Source organism: Leguminivora glycinivorella, chromosome Z (genome assembly GCF_023078275.1).
Source record: "Leguminivora glycinivorella isolate SPB_JAAS2020 chromosome Z, LegGlyc_1.1, whole genome shotgun sequence".
In the NCBI taxonomy this organism is placed as follows: Eukaryota; Metazoa; Arthropoda; class Insecta; order Lepidoptera; family Tortricidae; genus Leguminivora; species Leguminivora glycinivorella.
Window position 1 is genome coordinate 15385022 of NC_062998.1, and position 25903 is coordinate 15410924.

At 35.1% G+C, this 25903-nt stretch overlaps 1 protein-coding gene across 1 annotated transcript; it reads left to right on the top strand.

The window, feature by feature from the left end:
• The first annotated feature begins 97 nt into the window (after positions 1 to 97).
• Positions 98 to 25175, top strand: LOC125241249 (very-long-chain (3R)-3-hydroxyacyl-CoA dehydratase hpo-8). Its single transcript, XM_048149622.1, has 4 exons — positions 98 to 512; positions 903 to 1020; positions 19418 to 19647; positions 21938 to 25175. The coding sequence occupies exons 1-4, from the start codon at positions 421 to 423 to the stop codon at positions 22191 to 22193; spliced, it is 696 nt and encodes a 231-aa protein (XP_048005579.1). The 5' UTR covers positions 98 to 420; the 3' UTR covers positions 22194 to 25175.
• The last annotated feature ends 728 nt before the right edge of the window (positions 25176 to 25903 follow it).

The following is a 25903-nucleotide window of genomic DNA, read 5'->3' on the forward strand; positions in this document are numbered from 1 at the left end:
CATGGGTGACATTCGTTGACCCAGTGTGTATACGCACCTTATAAAGTCACATTACCAACCGGCAACCAAACACTGACAGAAGCACAGACTTGACACTCTTGACAGAGCACTGAGTGAAGCATTACATGTAAAGTGCGCGCACCTTGTTACATATTATTTACAATTTTTATTAAGTAAAGTAATTAACTTATTGTTGTTGACTAGTTATATTGATTATTGTTCATTTACCAAATTATTATTTTTTCCTTTTGAGTTTAATAAATTATTGATAGCAGTTTATTTAAAGCCAAAGATTCTTAAAAAAATTGCGATTGTAAACATTGGATATTTCTGTAAAATAAAATAATACATGTTCTAACTTTTTAGACCTAAGATTTTTTATTTATTTTAATTGTATCACTCCGTACTCTATAAAATATAATGAGTCCTAAAAGTACGAGTGCTAAAAAAGCAGAAGTTTCGTCGGCCGGTAAATTATATCTCATAGCGTATAATACTGTGCAAACATTAGGGTAAGTAAATTATATAGATCATATGAGTACTTTTAACGTAAAATATTTTTAATTAAGAATAATGAAGGTATAGGAACAATTTTAGTTGTACCTTTTGGATACTTATTTTTAGCCGTAACTATTTTATAATATTGCTATAATACAGCTGAATATATATGTTCTTCTAATTAAAATAATTGCCTTATGTGTTTTCATATATTAAGTCATAAGTAGAAAGGTTTCATGGTGCATTGGATTTATCTGTAATGTCTTTAAAATATGTTTTCAAATAAATAAATAATAATAATAAGGTACCAAACAAAAAGAAAACAATATTTAAGTACTTTGTTTTATATAATTATATTGTTTAATGGTATTATGGCGCGATTGTCACAGTATTGTTGATTCCAGATGGGGGTACCTGTTGTTACAAACGTTAGTGTATTTCCTGAATCGGGGCTCTCTGGACAATTATTGGCCTGAAATCAAGTGGACTGTAGTGATCTTCCAGAATGCTGCAATAGTAGAGGTAAGGCTATATTAACACATTTTTCACATCTTATCCAAAAGAAACTTACTTCTAAACATGGATTCTTTAAACTTTTCATGCAACCACTAATTTAAAGGACTCATCACACTACATCAACATTTTGACAGCTGTGGCTGCTCTCAGTGCTTTTTAAAATAAAATTTTAATACAAGTTTTCACTTAATAACTTTTTTAATGATTTCTTCCAACAATCATTTCGCTTACAACATGTTATTAGTAAAACTGTAGTCATTTATAATCTCCTAACACTGCCTTGCGTACATAATTAAAATTTGGCATATTCTAAGTAAACAGTTTTGTGTAATTCTCCCGGTATGTAGTAAAAATTATGACAAAATTAAAAGGACATCCAAACATTCATACATTCACACCTGATTTCCAAAGGGGAAAGTAGAGACCAAAGAATTAGAAGGAATAAAGTTAAATAAATAAAATATACATGATTATTTAGTTTAGTACAGTAGCAGAAGAGATTTTATTATAATGATTAGTTTAACTGCAAAGTTGCTTATAGATATTTAAACAATTATCATGTCTGTCTATATGTTATGTGCCCTTATATGAAATTTTTCTAATTGCACATTCATGAGAAAATTAAGTCCTACAGAGTATTTTTGCAATGCTCACACATTAAAAATTTAATCACCAATGTGGTTCAGTACCAGCCTACCCCTCTGCACTGTAATCAATGGAGATGGATTCAATTGTCAGCAGTCATCATATTAGAATTCCAGGGGCTCCTCTCAACTTATTGAGCCCTCTGCTCTATCTCAATACCATTGGCAGGTTGCTGGGCCGTCGAAGCGAAATATCAAGAATTGGTGTAGGGACTAGTATATATGAAATCGACTCCCTTCAATCGAATCCTTCCAAGGATGGAAAGGTACCAATTATAGGTAATAGGTTTGTTTGTAACATAAATACGGTGGCACACTCGCCAAATACATGTATATACGTAGTTATGCGAAGTTCAAATGTACCATGTACAGTGTACACACTTGATACACACATGCTTTAACATTTTTACAAAGCAATGACATAATATCTTGTTTCTCACGATGCTGTTAATATTTTGAGTAAGTAAATATCTTCCTTTCATACTTAATAGTCTAAGTCTACCGTAATTGGAAAAATATATATTTAATTTATACATTTTTTATTAGCAAATCCTATTAACACTATACTGACGTTTAAAACAAGCCTGTTCAAAAAAATAGGAATTTCCGGCAGTGTAATCTACGTTTAACTATTTACGTAAGTTATATTAGTATAGACCCTAAAAGACCAATCGAAACTCATAATAAGTAATCAAAGAAACCTATATTATTATTTTGAAATCCCATTAAGTAATAGGATCCACTCGACGAGAAGTTACGTCGATTGTCATTTGTGTCGCTTAACTTCAAACTCGTGTAAATCCAATCTGCTTTAAGGTTCGTTATGTATAAAAATATATATAAACTGAAAAAATAATCAACCTTATAGCAGAATACCAGAGTTTGAAGTTAAGCGACACATTTACGAGTATGACAAATAATGGCGTCTTGATTGTGATCATGATCAACTCATGATATTGTTTGTATTTTTACAATCGAGGTAGGATCGGTTGCATCAAACCGTCTGTCACCGAATTTAGCGTTCTCAGTTTTTTTTATATTTGGGAATATCCATAGACTTCTGCTGCGTGACGCTGATGTGTCTGTTAACTGTGGTTGATGCAACTGGCCCTTAGTCTTTACAGTACAAATGGATTTACGTAAGAATCATCCGATTTGATGAATCTCATGTATTCGATCTTCCAGTGCTACAAAAACCATACTTACATATAGACTGACAAACACCATGCGTCACTGTGTCGTATAGAAAATACGCATAGATTTAGTTAGGACGAGCCATTAACACGGCGCGCGATAATAGTTATATTGCCGATTTTTGAGGCTATATGCAATTCAGCAGGTCAATCAAATACCGTCATGTAATGAAATTCTCATACGAGACTCTTGTGTTCCGACGTCATCGTCAGTGTAAGTGCGTCATCATCATAAAACCAATACATTTTTTGTCCAGAACATAAACTTCCCACAATTAACACGATGTTGTGTTGTGTTGTGTTGTGGTAAGTACCTATATGTATAGTATACCTACATATAGGTACTCAATTTAATCTCCGCACCCAATCGTCCACGTAAAACTCGAGGTTACATTTCAAGAAACCTTTTCTTACTGGGGCTCTAATCATTTACAGAATATGTTTAAAAAAATTAAAAGTTTAATGGGTTAGTAAATACCTACTTCTTTGTTTGTATTTAAATAAAGAAACTACTTTGAACATATAATACGAGTAATAATAGTTATTTGTTATACAAGGGGGCAAAGTTGTATTTTAACGCCGAGTGTGGAATTGAAAAACGAGCAAGTGAAAGGATTCTATAGTTGAACCACGAGCGAAGCGAGTGGTTCGAGAATAGAATCCTGAACTTGCGAGTTTTTTAACACACGAGAAGTAAAATACATTTGCACCCGAGTGTAACACAAAACTTTTCCCTTCACTATAGCGAGGAAACCACAACGCAAAAAATGCGTTTATTACTGCTTCCAGTAGTTCCACAGGTGGTAAATCATCTTTATTACTAGATTCACATACTTTTATCACTTTTAAAGCAGTTAATTTGACTTTATTCAAGGTCACCTTGAATAAAGTCAAATTAACTGCTTTAAAATTGATAAAAGTAGGTGAATCTACGAGGGACGTTCAAAAAGTAATGAGAATGGATATGTTCTTGTATCTTGATTTAATTTTTCTTAACTTGTCCATGTAGCAGTACTCATTAAAGTGAAATTGCATAATTCAAATTTTTACTACTTTCATTTGTTTTTCTTCGATATGTAAATAATTGACACAAGGTGGGGGATGAACATTTTCAGTAAAATAAGAGCATGTTTTCATGAATATTTGACATGTCGTGAGTTCATTTCTGACATTAATATCAAAAATAATCATACTTTAAATTAAAGCTGGGTTTATCCTTTGTTAGTAACATCAATAAAAAAAGTTCGTATAGATACATTTTCAAACGGTATGGTATCCAAAAAAAATCTAGGTGCTGTTTTGGGTCATGTTCACGATTTTTACAGATTATCACGAAAATTGAGAATATAGATTGGAAACAAAATTACGTTAGTATTAAAGAAGAACATACAATCATTTTAATATACTTAAAAAAAAATTAGTTACAATAAGAACATTTTAAACAAACAAATAATAATGTTTTTGGCCTTCAAAATGACAGTCGACAGGGCCGAACCCCCAAATTGCCGGGGCTGCTGCTCAAGTTAGTGCATTTAAAGCTACAAGTGACATACATAATATTGAAGGTAATATAAGGATCATTAATATTTTATACCCGACCTTTAATAGTTATTTGTTTTACAAGGGGGCAAAGTAGTTGTTTAACCGCACGTGCCAATATTGATACCTGAGCAAGCGAAAGATTCCAATATTGAACCGCGAGCGTAGCGAGTGGTTCAAAAAGTGGAATCTTGAGCGTTGCGAGGGTATCAAGGCACGAAGGTTAAACAAACTTTGCCACCGAGTGAAACACAACATTTTTCACCACACCAACACGAACAAAATACTGACTATAAAACATCCAAATAAATCAAATCCATCAATTTATTCAATATTTATGATTCAAAATCATCATTTATAGGTAAAATCTAGCCGCCAGATTAAGACATCGAGTTAAAATTTGTATGCAATTACTTTACCCCCTTGTGGATAAAATGCAATTTTGCTATCTGTTTTCGAATAGCAAAGAAAGCCTTTACCAGTTGGTGTGGTGAAAATAAAATTGTAATATAATCGCTATTCTGAAGTATAATGAAGGGAAGTGCTTACTGACATGGTATTTAGACTATCGTTAAGATTTTAATTTTTAAAGGGGCCAAAAAAAAAAAATTGACAAAATTAATTATGTAAATAAATCACAAAAGAGTTACTTTTAATTATAAAAATATAGGGATACTTACATTGTTATGTTTTAATACTCATTATCATTACTTATTGAACGCCCCTCGTAGTAACTCGTGTCGATTTAAAACACTCCCTTCGGTCGTGTTTTAATTTATGGTTACTCGTTTTGAACTTCCTTTTATACGCACTTGTATCGTAATGTACTATTTCAGTACAGATGGTGTTTTTTTTACGCACTAGTGCGAGAAGTGGTTCATTATATGCCAGGTCGAAACTTCGGAGTGCCATCTGTACTGAAAAACGTCGTACGATACACGTGCGAAAAGGAAATTCGTGACACGAGTTACGAATATCCTGTATATACATAATACTAGCTTTTGCCCGCGGCTTTGCTCGCTTTAGAAAGAGACAAAAAGTAGCCTATGTCACTTTCCATCCCTGCTATCTCCACTTAAAAAATCTAGACAATTCGTCGCTCCGTTTTGCCGTGAAAGACGGACAAACAAACAGACACACACACTTTCCCATTTATAATATTAGTATGGATAAACTGACTGTTAATATTAGAAATTCCAGATAGGAAGCCTCTTTAGTGTCTCCTTTAAATTGGTTGAGTTATGTACAACATAAGATAAAATATTTGGCGTCTTAATAACTAGCATTTATTGCCGTGCCTTAGATTTAATTTCCTACTTAGATTACTTTGTTGCTTTAAATTACCTTATTACTGCGACTATATAATTTAAACTAATAGTTATATGATTATAACTTTGATTTATACATATAGTGCCTGTTATATAGCAGTAAACGCTCCAAATGAAGAGTTGTGGGTTATTTATGGCACTTTTAAACCGCATAAAAGCGCGACTAAAAGAGGATAGACCAATGTCTCCAATAGTCTGTCATTATCTAATACGTTCTCGCGTACTTAAACGACAAAGTACGGTGCCTACTACGTAATACTGGCGCTTGGTTTGGAATTAGCGACATTTCCTAATAATATGTTTACTTTGATACTGAGAAACAGCCTTCATCCTGAACCAAGGTTCGGCAAACTTGAAATCACTAAAGACATTCGAAGTAATGTAAAATACCCTGTAATGGACGGTGATGCCATTATGGACAAAAAATCACAAATCCTTAAAAATAAATATCTAAAATTAGTTTCTATAATAAAAACTGACGGTATTGTACCATAAACAAGAGTCATAGAGCTGCTTAATTTTGAAGTTTCATTTAATTCGTTTATTTCTGAAGGAATTAGAATAGTATAATAGAAGGAATTAAATATAGAATTAGCGGCTAGATAAAAGTCATCAGTTTACTGAAAAAAATATCAGGACGAATTCTTAGTAATGTTGCTAAGAGAGTTGAGTTCATGTATAAAATAATAAAGAAATAATACTCGGGGTAAACTTGAATGAGTTTTACCTTATTGCATTAACCATGAGATAAGGTATAAAACATACTAGTTTGTTATTCCAAAGATATAAAGAAATAGTGTTATTTTGCGAGTATCCATAACTGGAACCGGAAAACTGCATACCTCCTATGATGAACAAGGAACAATTTACGAAACCAAAATTTACAAGAAACAATCCTATGTTAAATTAAAATAACCTAAACTAATTTTATTTGGGGTGTATAAAATTGACTAATACCATAGACTAAATAAAGGAAGACATGTAACTCAGTACATCGCTACACGGCCTACTTAACGCGAGTTATCGTCGCTAGTACCTCTTAGTTTTCGAGTTATTTACAGATGGCGCTATTTTCAATGTTTAAAAGTGCCGTCTAGTGAGATAATAATTAATTAAATTGCCGAGTAACCATATCTGAATATGATTCAATATTTTGAGCCGGGCGGCTCCTTGTTTTTTGGCTTAGGGGTTAGTGTATTTGACTTGCACGTCTGTGATCTCGAGTTCGAGACCCAGCTCCGGATTTTTTTTAATGTGTTTGAAAAACAGTTATATTGTTGTTTTTTTACTTTTTTATATATATACATAATTGAATATTAGGAAAATAAGTATGATTTGAAGTTTAATCATTTATTTGTGTGATGAGCACAGATATTTGTTCCTGAGTCATGGATGTTTTCTATGTATATTAAGTATTTGTATATTATATATATCGTTGTCTGAGTACCCACAACACAAGCCTTCTTGAGTTACCGTGGGGTTCAGTCAATCTGTTTAAGAATGTCCTATAATACGTATATTTATTATTTTATTATTTTATCATAGAAAAGTATTGTTCGCGCCTACTTGTTGTCTGTTTATAAAACCCATAGGTATAGGTCCTATACCTACTCGACTCTCTAATCACTTGCCGCCGAAGTCAAGAGGACGGAATAAAATAATAGGTCATATTAATTATTTAAATCATGAGTTGTATAGTAGGAACATTAAATTGTAGGTATGTAACCTCAACAAATGTACTAGTAAACCCTCAGTACCAAAAAGTACCGAAGAACCGGGATTTCCCGGTTCTTCCCCAGACCGGAAATCTCAGTCCCGGTTCTGGGACTGGTACCGGTTCTGCATTCCCTAGCAGTGAGGTGTTTTATGAAAATGAAAAATAATTGTATTTTTTTATTGTATCGTCCAATTTTGACAAAACGTATCTCAAATGAAAGGTATTGCTTTATGTAATTAAAAAAAAATGAAAAAAAAAATAAAAATTTACGTCTCGCACTAAATAACTTCAAAGAATGACAGACAAAATGTACAATGTCGTACATTTTGTCTGTCATTCTTTGAAGTTATTTAGTGCGAGAGAGTTTAAATTTACTTTCTTTATTTTTTTTTTCATTTTTTGTTTTTTGATATATGAGTTTTTTTTTATATCAAAGACAGATAAATTCATAGTTGAAAACTAAAGACAGCAACGAAATCGGATTAGCATTTCTTAAGATACAAGTTGCCAAATTTGGGAAAATTTGCTTTATATGGCCACTTTGAAATTCCTTTGCGAGAAAGTCAGCACCGTCGGCAAAGGTCTGCAGTCTCTGAACATGTCATGGATAAAGTCAATCATGCTATAAAGTTTGACAAGCCTCTGGTTCTCGCTAAGGAGAAGCGATATATACCCAGAATGTTGCGAGAGGCCATTGAGATCAAGAAATATCCAAACTTTAATAGAGAGGATGGCTTTACTTTACCACCGGCTTGGGATCCAGTAGTACATCTGATAATGGAACAAGCACGACGAAGGCTGTGAGGCATTTGTGTTGTATGGTGTTGGACATTTGCAGTTTGTTTCTTTGTCAATTTTGTGTAGATTAATTGGTTAATTTTTTTTTTTTTTTTTTTTTTTAACAGAGTAATGGTAAAATTTTTTGAATATTGTATAATTGGCTTTATTAATAGTGTGTGAACCTGCCTTAGAAATCTATATTATTTGTGGTCATGGTTCGTTAATATTTCTTGTAAGTGGGTAGTTTTTGCACATTTTAATTTTTCCTCAGTCACCCGTTGACCACGAACGCTGTAAAGAGTTCGAAACGTCGGGATGTATTTTAAATTCATTATACGCGATTTAATCCGTTTCCATAGTTTTATTTCATGAGTAACTATCGCGGTAACCGAAGACAATATTATGTTTTTTATTTGTTTTTCGTAACAGACCTTGCTACTCTCGGCTTTCTAAGAGACCAAATTTTTATATCCTCGTAAAAAATGTTTATTATGATGTCTATTACCAATGCATACTTCTATGAGTAACTATCGCGGTAACCGAAGACAATATTATGTTTTTTTTTTGTTTTTCGTAACAGACCTTGCTACTCTCGGCTTTCTAAGAGACCAAATTTTTATATCCTCGTAAAAAATGTTTATTATGATGTCTATTACCAATGCATACTTCTAACTGTAAGAAAAATATAATGTTTCTGACTTTCTAGCTAAGGAATTTATAAGCGACCATATAAACAAACTAAGCCAACTTTGATTACTCGTATCTTAAAAACTACTGATCCGATTTCGATTCAGTTTTTAGTTTATAATCATGAATCTATTTGTCTTTAATTTAAAAAATTCATAGATCGATATTATACCGTGTCTACTATTAATTTATCTGTCTTTGATTTAAAAAAAACCGCCCAAGAGCGTGTCGGGCCACGCTCAGTGTAGGGTTCCGTAGTTTTCCGTATTTTTCTCAAAAACTACTGGACCTATCAAGTTCAAAACAATTTTCCTAGAAAGTCTTTATAAAGTTCTACTTTTGTGATTTTTTTCATATTTTTTAAACATATGGTTCAAAAGTTAGAGGGGGGGGACGCACTTTTTTTCCTTTAGGAGCGATTATTTCCGAAAATATTAATATTATCAAAAAACGATCTTAGTAAACCCTTATTCATTTTTAAATACCTATCCAACAATATATCACATGTTGGGGTTGGAATGAAAAAAAATATCAGCCCCCACTTTACATGTAGGGGGGGTACCCTAATAAAACATTTTTTTCCATTTTTTATTTTTGCACTTTGTTGGCGTGATTTCTATACATATTGGTACCAAATTTCAGCTTTCTAGTGCCAACGGTTACTGAGATTATCCGCGGACGGACGGACGGACGGACGGACGGACGGACGGACGGACAGACAGACATGGCGAAACTATAAGGGTTCCTAGTTGACTACGGAACCCTAAAAACTCATATATCGACATTGTACATTTTGTCTGTCATCCTTTGAAGTTATTCAGTGCGAGACGTAAATTTTTTTTAAATTCTTTTCTTACTTTTTTTATAATAATTTTTGTTTTAATTTTTTTTATTACATAAAGCAATACCTTTCATTTGAGATACGTTTTGTCAAAATCGGACGGTACAATAAAAAGATAGATTTTTTTTCATTTTCATAAAACACCTCGCTACGCTCGGTTTCCTAAGGGATGAAATTTCGATATTCTCGGGAAAAATCGTTTACTATGATGCCTATTATCACCATGCAAAGCGGCTTGCTTCCATCCAAAAGTGCAGCTTTTGGCCAAAAATTCTCCATAACAAGTATGACTAAAACCGGCCAAGAGCGTGTCGGACCACGCTCAGTGTAGGGTTCTGTAGTTTTCCGTATTTTTCTCAAAAACTACTGAACCTATCAAGTTCAAAACAATTTTCCTAGAAAGTCCTTATAAAGTTCTACTTTTGTGATTTTTTTCATATTTTTTAAACTTATGGTTCAAAAGTTAGAGGGGGGGGGACGCACTTTTTTTTCCTTTAGGAGGGATTATTTCCGAAAATATTAATATTATCAAAAAACGATCTTAGTAAACCCTTATTCATTTTTAAATACCTATCCAACAATATATCACACGTTGGGGTTGGAATGAATAAAAACTTTACATGTAGCGGGACCCACACTAATAAATCAAAAAATTACATATTTTATTTTTGCACTTTGTTGGCGTGATTGATATACAATATACATATTGACGGACGGACGGACAGACAGACATGGCGAAACTATAGGGGTTCCTAGTTGACTACGGAACCCTAATAAAAAAGCTCGTGTTATTATTTTGAAGTTTATTAATAAACGTTACGAAAATTTATGTTTAAGTTAATAAATAATTTTATTTTTAGCAAAGTGCCTTTCTTTTTCTGTATACCTCATGTTTATTTAAGCAAAGATTTCTTTATTATAAATATTATAATAAAGAAAATTTGTTACTTTTCTTAATTTTAAATATTATAATAAAAAAAGTAACAGAGTAAAACAAGAAAAAATACAAAAAGTAATGCCAATCTGGGAATTGGAACCGAAGACCTCACGTTCGAGAATCAGACGGAGTAGCCGCTATACTAACTGTCCTCTTACCGATGCTGACGAAAAACTGTAACTCTTACATGTCATTTCCTAGGGCGGGTCCTTTACTCTGATGCGAATTGTACGAAAAATCCCGATTGGTAAAAAAATACTTAATTGTTTTTGTAAATTTCGGTGTTATATAATGATAATGTTGTGTGATCAAGTTCCAAATTTTTAAATATTACGACTTGGGTCATTTAAATGAAATTATTTCGTGAATTGAAAAATACCATTTATCGCGAGAGTATAGTAATGCCATCTATTGTTTTACGAGTCAAACATATAAATTGGATTACGGAGTTCCCATTCTTTGTAGCCTCTTTTCTCTGCTAATACTCAAGTATCAGTTGGCTTTAAAAGTAAAATCTTAAACTTATTTCACTGTCCATAATGGGGGATCCATTACTGGAGAACTGCCGTCCATTATTGGAGAAAAAACACCTCGTTTTAATTTGTTAACTATGAAGAAACCAATAGGAGTATCTGTTCTGCAATATTTACGCTTGAAATCTAGAAGAAGGATAAGACATTCAAGTTTTAACACGCTTAGCGGTAGAATTATTACATGTATCAGTGAAATATCAAAATTACGCAAAATTTTATCTTAAACGGTCAGTTGTTATTTATTAAATAATACTTTTCCCCTCCGCCAGTCTCATGTTCACATATCTAAAATCTGCGCCATGGGACCTAGTTTTGACCTCCTTATTTACGTTTTGCTTTAGTCTAAATGTTTTCCTTGTTTAGGTAATAAAATAAGCTAGTAAAGTTCAATATTCATGTCCACAGTTTGACCTATATCCGACTTCCACATGCGAAAAAGTGGTATTTTTACGAGCAATTGTGTCGTAGTTATGTTAAATGCCGCCTTACGTATTTATAAGAAGGTAATAATAAACATTATGCGCACAGCACAATGTAACTAATAGGCATACTTGGTAATATAATAGTATAGCTGCCACTGCGTATTCATTATGCATAAGTTGATTATTTAAACGTATCTCATTAAAACGCCAACATACACGTTGTAGTCGTTGTAAGATGAGGGTGGATGTAAACAATATGTATTTACTTATACAGGGTTACATCGAAGACGTAATCAGAAACCACTTTTATAGACTCAGTAATTTATGGCTCTTTCAATTAAGTAATAGTTAAACGAAATATTATTTTTGTCAATTTGGCCTTTGTCAGATCTTGGTGGTCGAGTCAATAATCATAGCCCTCATGGGGGAATCTTGACTTGCAATGCATTATTTCGCATTTGTGCTGAAATGTAGCTGTCGAAGATGATGACTAATAGCACAGTCTAATAAAGAGTACTATCGTACAGTATGGCCACTCCCGCTCCCCGCTGAAAGTGCCGCACACCCCCTCTCGGTTACCTCACAGTTACAGCCTGTCAAAAACACGAACAGTCGACCTGTCATATTTCACTCATACAAGCATAGTACACGTTCACCTACACGAGCTAAGACTGTGCTAGGAATGCGCCTCTTTCAATATATTTGATCGCCAGTGTCCGAGGTGTGCTAATAGGTAGATAAGGTATCGTCATGCCTAGTTATGTACAAATTATGTCGTTTAAATTAAATTCAAAACTTATTTTCTCTGGGAATTCACTATTTACGTTGCTTATAGCTTGCAACGTACCTACATAATAATAATTATTATTGTATAACTAAAGTGTAAGCTTTGTAGGGGAGATCCGCCATGAAACGGACATTAAACTTTGAAGCAAGATACTGTAGTTAAAAACTTAGGAACTAGTTAACTATCCTTATACATTTCGGATATAAGTACTATAGTATAATTATTAATACACCATATTTAATGAAACTTCATTTTTAGTGAGAAAAATCTATACATATTTGATTTATCACATTTATGTCCGTTTCATGACGCATGTACAATTGAATCACCAGTGGGTGTCTTGAAATGGACAAGGAATGCCTTACTTTGAGGCACGTAAATACTCAATGTCTCACTAAGTTACTGTTTTTACATAATGATAATTATTTTAACAAGTCAATTACTTTGGTAGAACCCAAACTGAGGTCATATAATTAACAACTACAAAAACTCTACAGCAGACTCTACTGCAGCTTTTTCAGGACGAATGCCCTTCTTTGGCGGCATCTGATAGTGATGAAAATAAATAAAACTATTTATAAAAACTACAGTAACTATAATATGCAGGAATAATGAATCGGACAATGACTGGTAGACTGGTACATTATTGTACGTCCGTTTCAGTGCGACGGTACCTGTCCGATTCATTGCGCATCTAACCTATAAACATTTTACCCAAATTACAAATAATTAAGTATTGATAATATGTATTATGTCTCACTGTGCAGTATTTTCTTGAGAATATATCGCAACTAGCACAACCATTACAATTGTAGTTTAAGATTTTATGGAATTTTAAATCAGTTTGCAAATATTCGACATTTTTTACTAAACTCGCGCGGTTCTACAATGTGCGAAATAGTAAATTAAGTAATGACCGCCGGGATCTGTCATTATTGTGGGCTTACCTATGGTCATCAGCGTTGTCAATAACCATAAGTCATGAACATGTTCTCTTCGATTTTTTAAAGATATCGACAGTGTCCGTTTCATAACCCGTCCGTTTCATAGCGTATTCCCCCTATGCATCCGCGGATATGTATCGGGGTCCGGATAGTCAGTAATTTTCCCTCGTTTCCGTAAACAGCAATATGTGATAATTGTCAAACCGGTTGTAAGGTAAGGCGTCCGCTGCTCCTCTCGCGGATGACTAAATGCGGACAGCGGACAATATGTACAGGCTAGCTTCCTTAAAAGGAAACGGGGCAGTCGCTTCTCCATACAAACGCGCGTAGACCTCTTTTTCTTCTTTGGATATCGATATTATGCAAAATATTTTGCTATATACATATTTATAACCGCGTATAGTTATGCCTCTACGTTCGATTTTTTCGAATTTTTAATTATTATAAAATTACCCTAATTGAAAAATCTTACGTAGAGACGTCAAAATATCTACAACAATATTAATATTACTCCAGGGAGGAAAATGTATCTACATTTGTATGAAAAGGTCATATCGTCGCGCGGACCGTCCACTACCGTCTGGGAAAACCAACTATGTTGTGCGAATACGTGAATCCATCGCTTACGTACGACTTCATTTTTAGAAGGTTAGGTACATGAATAATGGCGTTTGCTCTGGGTCATATCGTGCCGGTTTCTGATGCCCGCTCTTGCAATCCGAAGCTTCACGTACTTAGTTCACACATTTGTGTTGGCAATGAGGGTATACCATATAAATGCATGCTATATTTAAATTTTACGCTGCATACGCGGCTGTCAAAATCGTTGGCAACTTAGCTCAGTGTATTTAACTCTACATTTCCGAACCAGTACAAAGCTCCGGTCAGTATACGTTACAAAAACTTGGCGTGGCCATATACGAATACGCCTTTTTTAGGGTTCCGTAGTCAACTAGGAACCCATGTCTGTCTGTCCGTCCGTCCGTCCGTCCGTCCGCGGATAATCTCAGTAACCGTTAGCACTAGAAAGCTGAAATTTGGTACCAATATGTATATCAATCACGCCAACAAAGTGCAAAAATAAAAAATGGGAAAAAATGTTTTATTAGGGTACCCCCCCTACATGTAAAGTGGGGGCTGATATTTTTTTTCATTCCAACCCCAACATGTGATATATTTTTGGATAGGTATTTAAAAATGAATAAGGGTTTACTAAGATTGTTTTTAGATAATATTAATATTTTCGGAAATAATCGCTCCTAAAGGAAAAAAAAGTGCGTCCCCCCCCCTCTAACTTTTGAACCATATGTTTAAAAAATATGAAAAAAATCACAAAAGTAGAACTTTATAAAGACTTTCTAGGAAAATTATTTTGAACTTGATAGGTTTAGTAGTTTTTGAGAAAAATACGGAAAACTACGGAACCCTACACTGAGCGTGGCCCGACACGCTCTTGGCCGGTTTTTACACTTTTTACTACATATATGAGGTGAATTGCAAACGGCGGAAGTGCAGCGGAAAGAGCCTGCTGATTATAATATTTATGTAGACTTATTGAATGTATATATTAACCTTAGTAATTTTTTCTCAGATTCCATCTAGATTTACTTTGAGTGCTGCCTCTAGTTACGTGTGGACATGCCACGAGAGCACCTATGGTTAGGTTGGCATCGTTTTGGCATACGAGTACAGTTCATTAAATTATCGTAAGGGACCATCCCCACTCAGGCGACGCATGTCCTGAGGCGCGGAACGGACGTCAACGCCACGCCGCCCGAATGAAATTTAAAACACGTCTCCTCAGTACATTTTGTATAGGAAGGACGTAAGACGCGCCCCCAGGCGACGCGTCGCTCGCGCCAAGCGACGTCCCTTGCGCCAAGCGACGTCCCTTGCGCGTCCCTTGCGCGTCATTCCTATACTAAATGTACTGAGGAGACGTTTTTTAAATTACATTCGGGCGGCGTGGCGTTGACGTCCGTTCCGCGCCTCAGGACATGCGTCGCCTGAGTGGGGATGGTCCCTAAGAGCCTCTACGTGTTGTCTCGTCTTCAACTCAATATTCTCTAATGTTCTGGATACTTTTGTTTCATTTTACACAATTTAATTGAAAATGCCGAATCCGGAATAAATTAACATGTCAAATTAGAATGTAACAATAATGAGTTTGTCATCGGCTTGAACCCTGGGCCGAAGGTGAGGCGAGTGTCAAAGTCTCGCTTTCAACGTCGAGGTGACGGAAATTGAGTTGTCATGTCATTTCCTTTTTAAATTTTAAACAGTAAGTAGCGTTCGCTGCCTTTCCGGATCCGGAAAACGTGTGACATTCAACCCGGAGATCTGAACTTGTACCTAAGTGGAATATCCTTTGATATTTGATAATCAATTTTGTTGAAAGAATGCACCGAGAGGAAACCAGGTTAACCAGGCCAACTCTTTAATAAGACCTAATAATCGCCCCTTAGGGTTGAGTAGCAGCGGAAAATTGTGTAAATAAATATTTAAATTTTTAGCCTACTTATAGGCCTTAAATACATCACACTATCGAATAAACTGTGACTGTGACGCTTTGGCGCCAAATGTGTATATTCATACACATTTGGTGTATATTCATACACATTTGTTAAAATAAAAATAAACGTCAGTTGACGCTTTGGTTGTCATTGTCACCATATAGGTAACTTATTACTCTGTAATAATTCAATGTATTTTTAGGGTTCCGTACCAAACAGGTACAAGAGGAACCCTTATGGTGCCGCTCTGTTCGTCCGTCTGTCTGTCTGTCTGTCACATTACTAAATATCTCGAAAACTACTTATGCTATCGCTTTGAGATTTGGAATATTTATGAACATCGTGAACCTCTACAAATTGAAAGATTTTTTTTTAATTTATTAATATTTATTATATAAAATGGCCCAAATGAAAGGGGCAAACTGAAAATGTCAACTTACTAGGTTAACATATCAAAACAATTTTTTATAATTTTTTTGTTGTGGAAAAAAAAACGATTTTTGAAGGAAAATGTAAAAAAAAAATTCCGCCCCCCTTATCTCCGAAGTTTACCAACGACAATTTATGATTTTTTTTTACCAAATATGGCTATGATAATAAATATTACAGGAAAAATAAAATCGTACACGTATCTTGAAACTTTTTCATTTATTTATAATAAACCTTTCAGATTTACATTTTGCGGGTGTTTATTGTACCTGTAATTTTTAAAAGAATAACAATAAAAGTACCTGCTTTTAAAAAGAGGATTTTTTTTAAATCGGTTCACGCAATAAATAATTATCCCATAAAAATCATCTCCCGTACCGTATGTCGCTGTACGTTGAACGCTCATTTCCTACATCGCGCTTTTCTTGTTTTCCTGTTATAATGGGATTGGGTCAGGATTAGGAGCGTCCTGATGACAATGTTATAATGTAACGTAAACTATTGAAGTCCAATTGTCTTGATTTTCTTTGGACGTTGTTTAATAATAAAATTGTATATTAATTTTTACTTGTGGCGTGGGAAATTGAGTCTTGAGGAATTTAGTCAAGTCTGTAGAGTTATAAGAATAACATTTGATGATTCAACTTGAAAGTTTGTGGGCGACTCGCACTTGGCCGGTTTTTTAGTGTATACTAGCCATACTAGGTACGTCCACAGCAAGACTTGCGTTAGCGAGCGTTTCTCATGCTTAAAGACCTTAAAGTTAAGCTCATGAAATAATGGGGTCGCGCGATATATGCCAAGTCATGCTAAGCTGGGCTGAGGTCATTTTTGCTGAGTTACCTATGACCGGATTTTATACCAAGGCAATACGTTCTCCAGCACTTGAACTTTATCTTTAAATACCAACTTATAACAACAGCCCAGTGACAAATTTTGTGAATAATGTATAAAGAGTATTTCATGAAGTTAATCAGTTGTTTTCGATAATTCTACCATTGTCATTTTTCCTTCTCCTTGCACCATTTTTACATGTCTCTGTTTGGCCCGATGGTTGACTGGTAGAGAATGCCATTAGGCATTAAGTCCGCCATTTGTACATTTTTGTTTTATTTGTGCAATAAAGTTTAAATAAAATAAATAAATAAATAAAGATGGTACCTACGATGGTACGGTCACGGTTTCCATAAGACCATCAAACACCGTAAAAAGAAATCTAATTGAGTATATGTACATAATGGACATCTTGAGGGCCCAAAGAAGAGAAACGTATCTAAGTATCGGGGGTATATTTTCACCTGATGACACCTTGTTCAAAGTAACTAAATTATTATTTATATTTTAGACATACGGGATCACGACCCTTAAAACCAATTAGTAGGTATGTACTTATTGATGTGCACGTCTCTGTGATTCTATTGTTTCATTATTTTTATTATTTCGAACCTTCCAATGTCAATGGCCGTTTGCACAATGTCATACCACTGCATTATAAAAACAATCATAAGGTTTTTAAACGATAAATAACCTGTTTTAGGTAACTAGGCATTTAAGTATATTTCAAGTTAGTAGGTAGGACGCTCATTTTATGTAATTAATTGCTTATTTATTTACTTTGCATTGCAGTACGGTCAGAATGTGGTTTACCACTTTTCGGCTCTATTTTTAAACACATAAGGTCGACAAGTGGTAAACCACTTTTTTGGCTGACTGTACCTATGACCTTGTTTCGCAAAAAATATATTGAATAAAACAAGTGGTTATAAATAACCTACATAAGTCCAAAGTTTACTTATTCTTACTTACTGAGTACAGAATTTTCTGAGGAAGGCAAAGTAAGTTACAGTAATGTAGGTACTTACTTGTTTGGGCACCCTGTCGTAGTCTAATAGCAGATGAAACTACTTGGGTATAAATTATATAAGCGACATTACGAGTATTATACATAGTCTTAGGGCCTATTTAGACGGCACGAGAACTCGTACACGAGTTTTATTACATTGCGGTATTTGATGGCTGTGCAAAATTATATGTAACCTCAAAAGCCCGCAATGTAACTAAAATCGCATGCGAGTTCGCACGTCGTCTAAATCAGGCCTTAGGCTCTGAACATAGGCTACTTAGGACCTAGCCCGTGATTTTAATTTACACATTATTTTTTTATAAAAAAAAACTCTGCATAACTATTGGGACTTGAATAGGTCCATAGGTGTCCTTTACCTTTGTTAACCTTCTACTATTATTGTATTAGACTAATATGTATTTGTTTTGTGATTGAGTTTAAACATGTGCGTTCCCATTGAGGGTCCACGTTGGAATTTCGAGCTTTTGAATGTGTCAGTCTTTAGTAAAAGTTCTCAAACGATTGTAAATTCAACCAATAATTTGTAAAAGTAGGCACTCAAAAGTTACATTCGGTTAAAGGTGGACCCTCAGTCGTGCATGTCAGGTATCCATATTTCATAATCCACTTCAAATTTACAAATTCTGTAAATGACTACTCTTAGTAAAAGATTTGTAAAACTAATTTCATTAATTATGACTCCTTTCTGCTAACTCAATACGAAAAAATGGCATGTAGAATGTGGTCCCTCAATCGATCGCGATAAGTTCACATTAAGAGAGAACAATAAATAGTATTATTTAAAATATAGATGTGACTGAGAGTTAGTAAAAGTACTAGAATCATTGTAAATTCAAGCTTTAGTTTGTAAAAGATGCCATTCAAAAGTTTCAATCGATTAAAGGTGGTCCCTCAGTTGAAACGTTTGTCATAAAAATAAATCAATTTACGTAACATTTGGTTGTTAAATAGGCAATTGCTATAGTCTACTCGTTAGTAAAAAATATTTACTAACTATTTCTCCATCGATCAGTAAAGACAAATGTACCGTTTTTCTTAAAATAATAATCAAACTCCTGCGAAGAAATACTACGGACCAGGTGACCACACATTAGGAATTTGTTGGATGATTCCAAGCTCGAAATTCCAACGTGGACCCTCAATGGGAACGCACATAGTTTAAACGCGTTGTGAATAGCAGTGGCGGTGTGTCGGGTGCGTTGCGTCAAACAACAGCTAAAGCAGCAGCGTGGCATGGTGTTGCAGGTGGTGCACGCGGCCACCGGGCTGGTGCCGTCGGGCGTGGCCACCACGCTGGCGCAGGTGTACTCGCGCGTGTTCCTCGTGTGCGGCGCGCTGCTGGCCACCACCGGCGCCACGCTCAGCCCCGGCCTGCCGCTCTGCGTGCTCGCCTGGTCCATCACCGAGACCATCCGATACGCCTACTACGCCCTCAACCTCGTCAACTTTGTGCCGCGGTTCCTGCTAGTCACCAGGTAACATCACAATCGTTTGTAACCATTCGCAATTCGCATAGATGAAATAGGGCCGGTGAAGCTTTTGTACCGTAAAACGGTCCTACTTTGCTCCTTGGGTGGTAACTTTGCTCCAAGAAAAAAAAAAGTTAAGTTCCGTTCCAGACGAAAGTGGTTGTTAGCTGGGTAAATTTTTATGTTTTTGTCGGGTAATACAAGATTTCACCTGGCAACACCGGTATGATTGACTGTCAAAAGTTTAAACGTCATGTCAGTAGCTGTCAAAACTTCAACACGCGTGTATGCAACCGATTTTGTTTATTCAAAAAATCTGTTCTAATCTCCAACATCTCTGGATGAAATTTGGTGAGTGTTTTATTGTTTCATCTAACATTTCATTACCTATCTGGAAACATCATATTTAAGTGATTGCTTTGATAGTTTCCAAATTAGTAATTTTTTTCACGAACGGGTTTACTATGCACATGGTTTTGGGGATATTTTGCTCTAGGAGCAATGTATCCCTTTTAAAGAATGTTTTCAGTTAATAATTTTTCTGGTATTGTTTTTTTTAGATAATCATACCCAGAAAGTACGTTAGAAGGATTGACGCACGGCGTTAAGCCTACACTGAAGATGCGTTGGAAGAATGTCTGCGGGCTATAGAGTCGAATGTTTTTTTTTTGAGAAGTTCAACAGCGTTTACAATAAAAAAGTACAATTAGATATATACTTATAAGTATAGCCAATAACAGAACTCCCTAGAATTTATACAAAAATATCATCAGAGGGTAGACGTGTGACTTGAGCTGTCCATATTTACATTGTACATTATGATATAACTTTACCCAAAGAAAAGCAGCTGCAGAATTTAATATTCCAAGAAGAACACTCATCAACAGAATTAAGGCTAGAAAAGACCGCAAAAAGGTTGGTGGACCCGGATTTCCACCCATATTTAATGATGAAGAAGAATTACATTTCTGCGACTGCGTTGAAAGAATGGGCCAGTACGGATTTCCACTGTCGGAGTTGGATTTACGCATGATTGTTAAAGCGTACCTTGACAAAATTGGCCGAAATATCAAAAGATTTAAAAGTAATATGCCAGGGACAGAATGGGTTTCCTCATTCCTGCGTCGTCATACAAGCTTGTCCAAGAGATTTGCAGCCAATATTAAACGAGCAAGAGCTGCTGTCGATGTCGATGCTTTAACCCAATTTGTTGACAGATCTCTTTACATTTAATGGTTGCAATTAAAAGCAATAAGATGAGAAACTTTATGTGTAACAATAAGAATTATTCAAGTTTAAGACTGATTCTAATGGAGCTACAAGGTATATTTTGATTGATCTCAATAAAAAAAACTGTGATTCTGAGCGAAATTTGTGCTTTTCTGCTACCCCAACTATCATCCAATGGAGCATTGATGAATAAAGCACGTTATTTAATGCTCCACGCCAGAAATAGCTCCGAATCCAAAGTAATCTTGCCTTGGAGCAAAGTATCCTGCTTCATACAGATTACTTTGCTCCAAAAACAAAGTTTTAAAATATCGAATGTATCAACTAAACTGGAACAAATTTCAACCTAAAGGGTATATAAAGAGTACATATTTCCCAGAAAACCATTGAAAGTACAATAACTCCATATTTATAAAAGATGCGATGCGATTCGTAAAAGTGGAGCCAATTTTGGAGCAAAGTAGGACCATTTTACGGTACCTTTTCAAATTTTCTAATAAATAAAAATCTTGAAATTGTAACGTAAACGAGACAAGGTATAGGTATATGAAGGATTAATTTGCTAATAAATAGTAAATATATTATGTTAAGTGCAGTTTAACCGGCAAGGTATCTAACCTATGTCTCAAAAGTTTTATTTACGCTCGGTGAGTGAAAGTCATAAGTCATAACTGAGTTTTATCGTCCCAAATCTTAAGAGAAACTCGTACCATCTAAATGGAGCCTGAAGCTAGCGATACTGAGCTTAAATCGCGGCGCCATTATTATTCGTCACATTGTTGACCCAAAAGCTTATGTACCTGTCCGTTATTTGTCTGTGTAATTAATCTTTTGTATGTTAGGCAGACATTTACATATTTTCACTACTATTGAGCTGCTTCTAGAAGATGTAAGATATAAATTGTCTATAAAACTAATATGATGTTTGGACTCTTTGCCATCGTCTTAATCTCTGATCTTTTGCTAAGTAAATATTAATAGCTAAAGTTTTAGCTTGTATCATAGTGATGGCGATGAGATGAGGCTGGTAGAGTAAGAGCGGGGCTGAGCGTGCGGCGTGTTGCAGGTACTCGACGTTCCTGGCGCTGTACCCGCTGGGCGTGACGGGCGAGCTGCTGTGCATGTACCACGCGCTGGACGAGATCGCCGAGCGCCAGCTCTGGTCCGTCGCCATGCCCAACAAGTACAACTTCGTCTTCAGCTACTACCACTTCCTAGTGTTCTACATGTTCCTCTATGTTCCTCTCTTCCCCGTACTTTTCGGTCACATGATGAGCCAAAGAAGAAAAATGCTAGGAAAGGACCCGAAGAAAACTCAATAATCGTATGTTCGTTACGTAAGGGTCTCATATTATAGTTATTTTTTGCAGAGGCACAAATTGATCATAATAAAAATTCCTATTTATTATTTTTAGCCTAAATTGTATGAAAGCGTATGCGATATTTTAATTTTATTAACATGTTTGTGACCATTGTAGAGGATTGTGTGTGCTGTGTGACAAAATCAAATTAGAATAAGTAATAACTCACTTCGGATTATTTTATTAGGCTACCACTGTCTCATGTTAATGTCCATGTCCGCGACACATTTCGCTTGCTTTCAGCGAAAATATGGCGGTGACACTTTCATTTTCATATTGCTAACGAAATAAAACAAATTGAGCAATGTGGAACAAGGGGGGTAATTGAAACATTCTTATATCGAAACGAGAGAAATACTAGAGAAAAATCTCGACATTAGTACTATTATTACCCCCGAAGTTACACACAAAGTTTTTCATCACACTTGCGAAGATTAAAATCAACATTTTAAGGGAACTAATTTTACGGTGATATATTAAATATTCATCCGCCAAATTAAATTTCATCATAAAGTGTATTTATTTATGATTAGCGTGTATATGCTCGAGCACTTCTTTAGTTGTATTTTTGGTGTAACTAAGTGTTTTATTCCTAGTTTGTGGGTGCACTTGTAGTTTAATACATATTTGCTTAGTTCACAGTGCAATTGCAATGTGGATGTCTCAAAGATACCCCCGAGCTATCTAGTAAAGTAGGTCGTGTCGGTTTGCACTTTCACTTATTTATTGCGACGACTCTCTTCGGGGAAACGCAGCCCGCGCACAACATATTTCTTGTGTTTAACAAAGGAAGATATTCAATACCTAAATACATACATAATTGGGTTTATTGAGTCTTATCTTATGTTATTTATATTTAATTTTAGTTGCCTTTGCGAAATGCAAGAATGCTAGATAAATTCCTAATGTATCGAATCCTAATTGTTTGCAACTAATTTTTAACTTGATCACGGGATTTATCTAGTCGTGATTTTAATTATAAAATGGTCAAAAACTAAAGCTCAACCAAAGTTTTATGCATTAAAATAATTTATTATTTTACGATATCTACTTTTTAAATATGTGATTTTGAAAGGTTTTGAAACAACTTGCAGTTCGATATCGCAGTTGTTATGGTTGGTATCGGGTGGTCGTTAGCGCACTATCGTGAGCTGGTTGGGTATCGGGCGGCCGGGTATCGGGTTACTTATCATTCGAGTCCGATTAGAGGTCAGATTATTCTAGAATATTGATGAGCGAATATTCATTCCTTACTTTACTGCAAACAATGCCTTAATTAACATTGTTCCGGTTGCGACATTTGTGGAATTGTAATTTACTTTTAATGTTTCTTAATAGGTACCTACTTCATTATTAAATTTACTCGATCATTGCGTAAATATGCATTTCCGTCATTATAAATATCGTCAATAAGTTTAGTAAATTACATCAGAGGCCGGGAAAATGAGGATTTCTGGCCAAGTGGGTATATACGGCCGAGCGAGCGTGCGAGCGAGAGAAAATAATATGAAATCCCTTTACAGTCCTCTCGAGTTGTTGCGCCCAAAAAGCGATACTTCCCAGCCCATTTTAAGGAACGTAAAGACAATATTTCATTGCATGTTTGAGAAAAAATAATTACTACAAATGCGCTATTTGCAACCTTAACTACGATAGTTGGAATGCATTCGGCATCGTACCAACTTCAAGCGGTCGTTTTTAACGCGTGCCAGAAGATTCGTGACAGTGAAATGACTATTGTCGATCGGTCAAGGAGAGCGCTTGCGCAGAGATAAATAGTGTAGGTGGGTACCGGCTTTGTACCGAGTAATAGTACTTACCTACGCTCTGCGAGCAACAACGCAAACATTCACCTGGAAAGTAGGTAGAGCGTAGCGCGTACTTCCAACAGACTGCCTTGTTGCAATTACCCGCAACGGTACCTCGAAGTTACATCACGTTCCGAGTTGTCCATTTATTTACTTCCATCGGAGCTCATCTCGAGTGGGACGACGTCAGTAAAACTGTTGGTATAACGTCGGTTCGTCAACAAAGTTTGCCAACTAGTACAAGTATTGGTGTTAAGCAAACAGCACGTTTAAATACATGTCTTCCCGGAACAGCTTTCATTTAATGATTATTGGTATTCAGCTCATAAACGAAAACTGAGACACGAACACTTTCGAGGAAAGTATGTAGAAGTATTTGCAATCCGATATTGCTTCCATATGTCCGATTCGTGTGTTACCTAAGATATAAACACTTGAGCAGAAGAAAAATATTGTTAATATCATTAAAAACTAATAATAACGCGGTTTACGCAATACTCGTCCGGGTTCCGTATTTTTTGCGTGTTGTTTATAAAGTCTTGAATACATGCACTCCAGCTATTATATGTAACATAGGCTATTTTTATCTGGGATACACTTTATTCGTTTCGCATTTTATAGGAAATTTCGTGAGCTAGATACTTGGAGGAAATATAGACTGGACTAGCCTTCATGTTGCGTCTACGTACAAATAATTCTGCCAAGATTCGCGGGAGGTGAGGAAATAACACATGTAAAGGAGTACTCACAAATGCAAAAAATATTATTGTCAATACACACGTACATTATGATAAAAAAATAACACATGCTCATTATGATGCACACAGACATATCACACATGGAAATACTTCGTAGAAACACAGTGTATACGGACGCTAAATGCGCACGTGTGTGTCTCAAACTATAGGGATGAGACAGGCATCGATAACTGAAGTCGATAATAATTAATCAAGCAAATTATAATTTTAATGATGTCATTGCTCTTTTTAGATCTGTTTAATGTTTGGCACTATTATAATCATATTAAGATTCACTAATGACAATCCTGGGTAGTAGGTATCACGCGGGTGGACTAGCGATGGATAATAGGATTAGTAGGTAAAGAAATATTTGACATTTTGACAAAACATTAATTTATTTTTCCAGACTAACTAATCAACAACGTTTACTGCGGTTGGTGGTACTAAATTATTATAGACAAACTTGGTTAAATAAATAAACTAGAAATGGTTTAGTCTTCATTAACTGTTATCAATACTGGTTCAAAGTGAAAAGTTTATTAAGTACATGTAATAAAACTCAAATCATTCTCTTTCGGAAAATTGCAAATATATTTCAAAGGAATTGTGTGATCAAGGTTTACAAATCATACTTTTTTATCGATAGTTGGTATTTCATCGACCATGCCCACATCTCTACGAAGAAGTCTCGGGCGGGTGATCTTTCTAATTTTCAATTATCCTTGTCAATATTATTATATGCTCTATTCTAATTGCAATTAGGTTAATTCTTACAAAATATAAAAATGGAGTCTCGTGGGGAGTGCGCCTTTTCTGGATTTTTTATGAATAAATTGATATATAAATATCGACTCTATTTTAAACCACATTAGGTAACTTCTTAAACAGCAAAAAATCGAAGTCTCGTGGGGAGTGTTCGTGACGTAATTTCTACCCATCAACAAATTTCTAATCGATTGCATTCGATCACATAAATCGATATTCGATGACGTATGACAAAAATATTATCATTTAGATAATAAAAACAGTAATACAACAATATTAAAATTACTTACAAATGGAATAATATGCCATCTTTTTGCAAACTTGAGGTATTTGAGCGCTTATTACAAGTGTTCACAGC